Raw genomic sequence first — 9,692 nt, 5'->3', positions numbered from 1 at the left:
CATTCTGGATTGCCTAAAACAATTTTTCTGTAAAGCACTACTGTGCAAAACAGTCGGTCTGTGATGGCCCAGTGTCCAAAACAAGATGTGCTTACACCAGAGTGGAAATCTACTGCGCTGCTAGGACCTCCCAGTAGGTCAGGTGACATTGTCACTAGCTTGCAGGACTTTGCTAATGAAGGAAACATCTTGCTAATTTGCATTCTGCAGAAAAATCCTTGTTTCATCAGACTGGCATCAAACTTTGTATAAACTAATGGCAGCTACAGACACACTTTGGAAACCACTCCTAAATGTAAGACGGAATCAGAGCAGTTGGTTAAATCAGAATATGAAATATGTGTTAGGGGCCAGCCAGGTAGCTCATCAGATTAAAGCACCTGCTTAGGCAGACACAGGGACCATCGTTTGATCCCCAGCCTGCCATGTCAGCCCCACCCCCGGGGCACACTGAGACTGTGATTAAAACTGGGAGTGGTGGCACGTACCTGTAATCCCAGCCCTTGGGAGGCTGTAAACAGGAGAATCACTGCGAGTCCAATCTGTGTAATGAGACCCTATACAGCCTGTACTAAACACATAAAAAATAAATTAATTAAAAAGAGAAATATGTGTTAGTTATCAGTGATAAATTTTCTGAATCTGATGATGGCTATTTGAGAAAGGTGGTGTTTGTAGGAGGTGTGCACTGAAATAGTTCCAGGTGAACGACCACGACATCTATTATTTGCTAAAGGTTTTGCAAAAGTTACAGCAGAATGTGTGTGTGTGTGTGTGTGTGTGTGTGTGTGTGTGTGTATGCACACAAGCATAGGCACATAAAGAGAAGGCATATAAATGTGGCAAGATAATAATAGTTGGTAAATCTTGCCAGTTGTGTTAGCTCATGAATGTAGTGTTGTTTCTTAGGAAACTGAGAATCACAAATTCCATCTCAGTCTGGGCAATTTAGTGACTCAGTAACTACCTGTCTGAAAATAAAAAATAGAAGGGCTGGGGATGTAGCTCAGTGGGAAGGCCCAGGTTTAATCTCCAGTACCACGGTGTATCAATCGACAAAGTCGAAAGGGTCAGGGTGGAATTCAGTGAGAAACCACAGCAGTTACTCCCCAGTACTGCAAAAGAAAAGAAAATAGTCAAGTCTGGTGAGGAGAATGTTATTCTTGTGCTGCTTTTGCACTTTTTTTTTGTAGGTTTAATACCAGTTTAAAGTTTAATTTGTAAAAACCAAATTGGGGTCTAGGGGTGTGGCTCAGTGATAAAGTACTTGCCTAGCATGTGTGGAGGCCTGGAGTCCTCTCCCTGTAATAAAAAAAAAAAAAAAAAACAGAAGTGAAAGTTCTAGAAAGAGGCAGATACAAGCCGTGTCAGGGGGGATCATAGCCCCTGAGTGCTTTGCTTAGTGAACTTGGGATCAGTTGATGGTCTTGCATATACACTGTTTGAAGCCATCCGTGAACCTGCCTATCACTTACGGGTCCTGGGTCCTAACTGCTGAGGATGGTCGTAAGCTCTTACCTTGTGGTTTGCCTATTTATCTGAACTCAACTCTGACTCTAGTCTTAGCTACCTTTCTTGGGGGGAAGTAAATACTCCACGCCGTCTAATTTGTGCTTTCTACTGAAAATCAGGTTTCCGAGCAGGAAATGGATGAAGTGATCGCGCGCAGCACTTACCAGGAGAGCAAAGAGGCCAGTTCCTCTCCTGGCTTAGGTACTGTAATGGCACATTTTCATTCAACATTCAGTAGAGTTTCTCATTAAGTTCACCCACGGGGCACTCCTGGTGGAATCGAATTGGATTCGCTGTAATTATCAGGGTTGGTGAAAGTAGCTGTCAGACAGAGTCTCTCCTTTCTCTAGGTTGCCACTTCTGATTTCCACAGTTATTTAATGTACTTCATTAAAGATCTAATCGTGCATGCTTCTTACACCACTTTCAAATAATTTGCAAGAGTGAGCTAAGAGCTCACATTTCATGTATTTATGCATGATTCCTCTAAAATGCTGTAGATAAAAAGTGTAAATGATACCAAAATACGAGCAATTTGGTAGATACAGGGTATTCTCCACCCAAAAGCCGGAGATTTCTTTATATGAATTTTAAAATGTTAATGCAGAGAGGGTAAGGGAGGTAGCTAAAGTCGTGATTTTCCCCTTAAGTAGAAAATTTTAGGCAGGCAAGGATTGAGATTGAAGGAATTTCAGCTGAATTTAGAACACTGTATTGAGTTTTAAATCTTATGCTTCCTGTGCCATGGAAACCGAAAGGCTTCTGCAGACATTTCTGAGCTTGAGACTTTGCTGACGTTCTGACTGATGTCCCAGAGGACAAGGAACTGCAACCTGAGTTACTGGCTTTCAGAGGAAAGGGAAGGCATAGGATTTTTTGGCAACCATGGAAAACACTGATTATTTGCATCCATAATTAATATATTTAAAGTGGACTAAGCCATAATAGGCTCTTTATTCAACTATTCAGTATCCCGATCTGCCTAAGAGCTATGCTCTCCTAATCCCTACATTTCCACTTGATCAGCTAGAAAAGATTTTATTAAGCCATGATCCTCATGCCCTAAATCTCTTTTGCTCATAGCATATAAATTAAAGTTTAAATACGGCACTTCTCAACCTTCCTTTAAAAATTGAAATAGACATCCAAGGCTCTCCCCAGCTCTTTCATGGTCTCCTGGATGGTATCCATCTGCCCGTCCTTCAACCCATTCAGTTAACCAACTGAACACTGGTCAGCGGGTACAGTGGCCTCGGGTCCGATCAGTCCATCTCTCTGCTCTGTAAGCTCTTAAACAGTCGACGAGAGATGAGACATAGGCACTCATCATTAAATTATGCTACAGAAGTGGAAATTGGAGTGTGGGTATAACAAATAGTTTGGAAATTCAGAAGAAGAAATTACTTCATCAGGAAGGGAGGCAGGAACAGCAGAGGCCGGGCTTGGAGCCTGAGCAGCCCTGGGAGGTGGGATGGGATGGGATTGGGAGCCAGGCTGACAGCAAGGGCACCTCTAGCTGTGTGTCCAATGCCCTTTGAGCAAAGGAAAGTTTGGTTTAATATGCTTGACTCTTCCCTTTCTGGCTAAGTATGAGACCCTGTTTGTGATTTTAGCTTGTCATTTTGACAATATGGTGACTCTTCCCCCTACAGGTACCCCGCTGAAGAGTCCCTCTCTTGCCAAAAAGGTAAGTCAAGACTCTGCTCCTCCCTAACTCAGCTCAACCGTGCGATCTTGGGTCCCAGAAGCCAAGCACAAGTGCCCACCCGGCACATATTTATGCCCATGAGTCCTTTATGCCACTTTATACAGGAAATAGCAACCATGCTAACTTGAGAACAAATACCCAAATGTGTTTCTCTTATTAAATATTCAGGAAAAGAGTAGCACAACAGAAAAGAACTGAACTGTGGTTTGAAAAGCAACTTTTAAAATTATTCCATAATAAATCAGGCCTAAGTTTTTGGGATCTTTAAAGAAACTCAGTTAACACCCTTTAGGGGCCGGGGAGTTGGCTCAGTAGGATAAGCACTTGACTGGCAAACGCAAGGATCTGAGTTCAATCCCCAGTTCTGCAAAAAAAAAAAAAAAACAACTCAGGATTCCTCAATCCTGCTAGACCAGGGCATAGGATTCACACCCTCGTTCTTTTTGTCATCAGTTGGCTAGGCCACTTGGCTTGGAATTTTATTCTATTTTCCAATCCCTTCCCCCAGTGTTGTTTCTGGGATGGTTGATAAAGTGCTGCTGCAGCTTCTCTGATCACTGCCAAAAGCACACCACCACCAACACCCCCAAAACCCCTCTAAAAACGGGGTCTGGCAGCAACAGTCACCTTTGTATTCATTAATTGCCCATCTAGCGATGTAAATAGAGATGGGTGTTTCCTATCTAAGCTACTTTGAATGGCCATGGATTAGAACAAAGTGTTCTTGGAAAGATGAGACACAATTACTGTTTACAGCTCAGCTTCTGCACCTCTTCCAAGAAAGCAGAGGCATCTAGTACTCTCTCCCCAACAGGAATCCCTTATGTCTGACCCTGAATTCTCCCAGTACTTCGCCCACGATGCCCAGGGCTCCCTGCCAGACTTCATGGCACCTGCCTCTGAGGATGAGGATCACCCGGGAAGCGGCTGTGGCACATCCGAGGACGGCAGCCCAACCCCCAGCGCCTCCAGTAAGCAAGGAGCCCCAAGGGCCCTGGGCGATGTGTGCTAGGGATCTCCACAGGAGCTCCGCAGTGAACGTGGGTTCTGCTACACAGAAAGGGAGCTGAGACCACGACTCAGGCTGGGCAGCAGTTCCCTGACAGGAGAGAGTTTACTCTTGGTAGATGAGCCACTGTGAGTGACTGCCCCCCAGAGTTAGGCAGCGCACAGGCTGGGCGCCCAGGGACTTCCCAGGGGGTAGCAAACCTGCATTCTTTCCAGCTAGGGACGCTGTGCAGCCTGGGATTTCACGGCATCACATCACGGTGGGCAGCAGTGAAGCACTTGTGTGTTAGAGAAACTAAGCCAAATTCCAGGCCCGTCCCTCGCCTAGGCCCTAACTTAATTCTTTTTAGAAGACAGTGAGAGACCAAAATTTATGAGCAGTATTATCATAAGCGTTTGGGTTTTTTTGATTTTTTTTTTTTTAACTCTACCTGATTATCTCCTCACGATGAGGTGATAATCTGATGTGAACTATACAGATTTCTCAGACTTCTGCTGGCAAGGTTTCTAATGTCTAAATAAGAAGAGTATACCTCAATGGTGGAGCGCTTGCCTAGACTTCTTAAGGTTTTGGGTTTGGTTCATCAGTTCCACATTTAAAAAGAAAAAAGAAGGGCCAGCCAAATAGCTCAGCGGATTAAAGAATCTACTTAGATGCAGAGGTCAGGAATTTGATCCCCAGCCTGCGGGCTGGCCCCAACTCCAGGGTGCACTAAGACGGTGCACACCTGTAATCCCAGCACTTGGGAGGCCGTAAACAGGAGGATCACTATGAGTCCGATCTCTGCAGTGAGATCCTGTATGCCCTGTACACCCTATCCTAGATACAAAAAAGAAAAGAAAAAAATGGTGAAGGAAGAGGAGGCGAAGGGAGGTGGAGGGGAGAGGGAAAGGAGAGAAGGAAAATGGAGGGGAGGGCAAGACAGGAGAGACAAGAGGAGAGGAGAGGGGAGGGGAGGGAAGGGAAGGGGAGGGGAGGGGAGGAGAGGAGAGGGGAAAATCTGCTCTTAGGAGGGAGTAACAGTTGTGCCTCAGCTGGAGCGGCCGCTGAGCCTGCTGTCCTCTAACAGACGCAGGCCAAGGTGAGAGCGTGTGTGACTTTTCACGGCAGCCAACAGGATATAAGGAGATGGCAGAGCAGCCATTGCGTTCTCCTCTCCTTGGTGGGAGTGATAGCTTCAGCTTTGAGAAGCAGGAAGCTTGTACTTCAGGATCAGGCCGCTCAAGCCCCCGCTGCAGATGCAGGAGGGACCGCGGGTGCTCAGAAGGGCCAGGGCTACAGGACGTCACGGGCCCACCATCTAGAGAGGAGCTCTCAGCAGCAGCATTCAGGTTGGACCCAGCGATGTGTGAGACACAATGCAGGCCAGGAGCGTGCCATGTAGATTACTGGGAGCAGCCAGGAGGAAAAAGGGCGCGAGAGGCCTGCTGCCCTCCCCCCCTCACAGATCGCAAGGCACCCTAGTATTTAAGCATGGCATCCAGTGACCAGAAGCTCTGTGCTTGACATTTGGAAATGTAGAAATACGTGGCGTGTGATGATGGGGCTAAATTGTAAGAGCAGGCCAGATGCACTACTCGGTTTCATTGACTTGTCTTCCTATCCCTACTCCCAGCTCACAGGGATCCGGGAAAACCCCGGGCCAACAGCCTCGTGGCTCTTGGAAGCCAGCGGACCTCTGGCCTCTTCCACAAGCAGGTGACAGTTACCAGACAAGCCAGTCTCCCCGGAAGCCCGCAGGCCCTCAGGAACCCTCTCCTCCGCCAGAGGAAGGTAGGCTGCTATGATGCCAACGATGCCAGTGACGAGGAAGAGTTTGATGGACGGGACAGCATTTCACTCCCAGGAGCCCTCCCAGGTCCCAGCGGGGCCCTGACGGAGGATGGCACCAGGCGTGTCTCCATGACCTCTCCCAAAGCTGTGGACATCAACATCCAAGAGGAGCCGCCCCAGAAAACACTGGTTAGCAAGGCCTCCTCAGTGCCGCTCCTGGGCAGCTCACTGGACTTAGAGGAGAATGTACCAGAGGGTGTGGCACCTGCTCCTTCCCAGGCAGCCGGCCGAGCCCCCAAGCGAGGCCCTGGAGGCTCAGGAAGAAAGGAACTGTCAGGATCTCGGAGTTCACCCAAATTGGAATACAAGGTTCCTGCAGACACCCAAGGTGTGATGAGCACAGAGAACCCCATTTCTCCCAGAAAGAACAGTGAAGACCTGGGGTCCAGGCACAAACCAGTGACCAAGGTCAGCCCCCAATGCAAGAGACCTACAGCTGAGGCAGCAGCCCTGACCGGCAAGGCCAGTGGGCCATGTGATCAGGACGCGAAGGTCCAAACTACTCCCGTCAGCGGGATCATCACTGGCCTGCAGCCAGGGAGAACCGTGGAGAAGGTAAGCGACTTCCTCTCAGTTACTCTGAATCTCAGTGAAAACTGTGTGAGTGAATACGGGGTCTGCCGGGAAGCACAGACCAGGCTCCCAGGAAGGAAGGGCGTCATAAATCATCTTCCATCATTCTTGTAATGGGAACCTGTTACATATGGGCAGGTTGTGAGTCCTAAGATCATTCAGCTGAAGATGTAATCATCCTCTTACCTGTGCCTGTGGTTGGCAAGGGGAAAGCAGTGTGGCGTGGGTGGAGGAAAGCCCTGTGCCTGGTGCCACCTCTGCTGGCTACCTGGCCCTAGCTGAGTGGCCACTGAGCCACTGACGCAAGTTATTGAGATTTTTCTGAGCCTCGGTTCCCTGGACCGTAACATGGGAAGGGTGCTGTCCGTCTCAGCCAGCTCACAGGCTGGGTGATACTCACATGTCTACAGTGATGTTTGCCTGCTGGTAAGGTTATGAATGATCACTAATTTTTCCAAAACTGTACTGCCTCTGTGTCTAAGCGTAGCTCCTCAGACCCTTGTCGTAGCTCACGAAACAAGGGGTACATTCTCAGAGAAACTTACAATGCACTTGTTTATGAGTACGTTAGAACTACCTACTTGTCTTTTCTGAAAATTCCAGTACACCTCCTCATTTGCAAGGAGAGAGGAAGAGGAACTAAGGTTTACAGTGTGCTTGACATAAATGATCCCTGCCTGAGCAAAGATTCTGAGATGGCTTGTAGATTTGATGATACATGCTCAAGTGGTTGATGCAAACATACATGTAAATATATTGACCCAGAGAGTGAAACATTATTTAAAAACTATAAGAAATCTTTTTTTTAATATTTTTTAAAATATACAGAAATACACATCTTTTTTTCCCTTCCTCAAAACTCACATTTTATCTCTAGCTAGCAGATGTTTTACAATGTACTGGTCGACCAATAGGTACATTCCTACTTATAAAAAGTATCATCAGCAACACATTTTTGATAACTATATAGGGCCCAATTGGGACTTCTGTTTTTAATAAACTACAATCTATTAAAAATAAAAGCTTTTGCAATTTTGATTTTGTATTCTCCCTGAAAACTTTCGTACAGCACTTAAAACTTTTAGACAAAAGAAGTGAATTTTCTCATAAAAATCTTATTGCCAAGCCCAGGGAGATAGCTTAGTGGAATAAGCGCTTGCCTGGCAAGCACAGTGTCCTGAGTTCATTCCCCGGTACTGAAAAAAAAAAAGTAATTTTAATTATATATGAAAAAGAAAATAGAATGCACTGCTACAAAGTATCCTCAACTATTAGAAGCTGAAAACAGGAAAAAAAAAATCTCTTCTGATAAATGCGTTGTTTCCTATCGCTTTTATTTAATACTTTTTATTGGAGTGAAGTGTATATAAAATTAATCACTTTACAGTGTACGGTTTAGTGGGACTTAGTTTGTGCCCAGGTTAGGGCAAGCACAACCTCTGTGCAGTTCCAGAACTCTTGAGCTTCTCCCCTATTACATTCATGCCTTACTAGTAAATAGAAAATAACCGAGTTAAATCCTAGAAAGGTTTCGTGCAGCCAGGAAGAAATATTTTCTAAAATGATTCTTTCTGAGTTGCTGAAAGACACATTACACCTTTCACCTCTCATCTCTGCTGCTACCTTGGGCCACTTTATGACTCACTCAGTGGATAAATTTCAAATAAATCTGATTTAATTTTTAGTAAGTTTTTTTTTTAATTTTGTGATGAGTATTAGATAAAAGAAGGAAGATAAAGTAATTGACATTAGGCCTCAGGGAGGTTTTGAGATATTAAATGTCAGCTTCATTTCTCTAGATTCATCTTCTGCCCTACTACCAAACTAAGAAATCGATTTTATAGCCTTGGATATTTCTATGCAGTATTACAATAGCAACGTCCATCTATCTAGCCTTTAATATCCTATTTTATAGCTATTCTCACTTAATCATATTTTATCTAAAACTCTCTGACACTGGGCAAACTTGATTGTGCCCATTTTAAAGCTGTGAACACTGAGGCTCAGGGAGGCATGACAAGACGGTATCATCTCCAGAGTCCTGATCTTCTGGCTCCGGGCCAGGGCTCTTACGGCTTTTCACAAGCCAGCTCTCTTCCGTAGATGATAGTGTCTTATGATGCAGAAAACCTAGAAGCTATTAACAGCGACTTCTGGTTATCGTCGTGCCAGGAACCTCTGGGAAAGCTGGCCCCTGGGGACGGACGTGTCCCCACTGACTGCGGGACACCCAGAGCTCTGTCCCACATGGACACTGGACGCCTCACAGAGAACCTGCCCGAAGCTGCAGCAGAGCAGGGACCACACCCCGAGACTGGTAAAATGACTTTATCATTTAAGTTTAAAGAAAGGAAGGCAGGTCCTCTAAATGAAGGTGTTAACCTGGGATAATTTTGAGGAGGGGAAAAAACCTCTGATACAAATTAATGATCTTTAAGTGCTGCCTCCAGTTACCCAGTCGACTACATCATGGCACCTCTATTCATAAATTTGATGTCACGTAGCGCGCATCCTCTTCTGTCGGTCCACACTGTGTGCCCCTTGTGACACACGGAGACTCGGGACAGAATGGGACAATCCGCCACTCTTCAGAGTCTCAGCCCTCTGCTCCCCCGAAGTCAGGGGCCCCACGACAAAGACCGCTAGGTGGACCAGTAAACAATGCGTACTGGAGAACCGGAGTCCGGGGTTGTTGGGGGTGGCACGAGGGGCGTCTGTCACGGAGGCCGAGACCCCGTCAGCGTCCATGTGGCTGGCTAGCGTCTCGTTTCTAAAGTCAGGCTGAATGACGTGACTTCGCTGCCTTGTTTGTGAAGACTGAAAATTAGTATCCTAAATCAGCACTTTGGCCACGAACGGCGTTGTCAGCAGCTGCATGCTGGGCAGCGGAGTGGACCGGCCGCCTGGCGAGCCCAGAGGCAGCGCGCACGCCACTGCTTACAGATGTCCTGCAAATTACAAATTAGGTGGCTGGATGCAGTGACACTGCAGTCGCAGCAGTGGGGGGGGGGGGCTAAAGCAGGAGGGCTGCAAGTTCAAAGCCATCTTGGGCTGTAA

At 46.5% G+C, this 9,692-nt stretch overlaps 1 protein-coding gene across 7 annotated transcripts in view; it reads left to right on the top strand.

Annotated features, from left to right (window-relative positions):
* Pdzd2 (PDZ domain containing 2) overlaps window positions 1–9,692 on the top strand; it is a 401,332-nt gene that overhangs the window by 364,242 nt on the left and 27,398 nt on the right. For 6 of the 7 annotated variants that reach the window (XM_023702360.1, XM_023702361.1, XM_023702358.1 and 3 more), the window contains 5 exons: window positions 1,632–1,713; window positions 3,165–3,199; window positions 4,035–4,191; window positions 5,845–6,617; window positions 8,808–8,952. In XM_023702360.1, the coding sequence (XP_023558128.1) occupies window positions 1,632–1,713; window positions 3,165–3,199; window positions 4,035–4,191; window positions 5,845–6,617; window positions 8,808–8,952 (1,192 nt within the window). The remainder of the gene's footprint in view (window positions 1–1,631; window positions 1,714–3,164; window positions 3,200–4,034; window positions 4,192–5,844; window positions 6,618–8,807; window positions 8,953–9,692) is intronic. The other variant, XM_023702362.1, reaches the window with a different exon arrangement.

Source organism: Octodon degus, unplaced genomic scaffold (genome assembly GCF_000260255.1).
Source record: "Octodon degus isolate 3935 unplaced genomic scaffold, OctDeg1.0 scaffold00149, whole genome shotgun sequence".
Lineage (NCBI taxonomy): Eukaryota > Metazoa > Chordata > Mammalia > Rodentia > Octodontidae > Octodon > Octodon degus.
The sequence above is the reverse complement of the archived record's forward strand: the minus strand, read 5'-3'. Positions and strand labels throughout refer to the sequence as shown.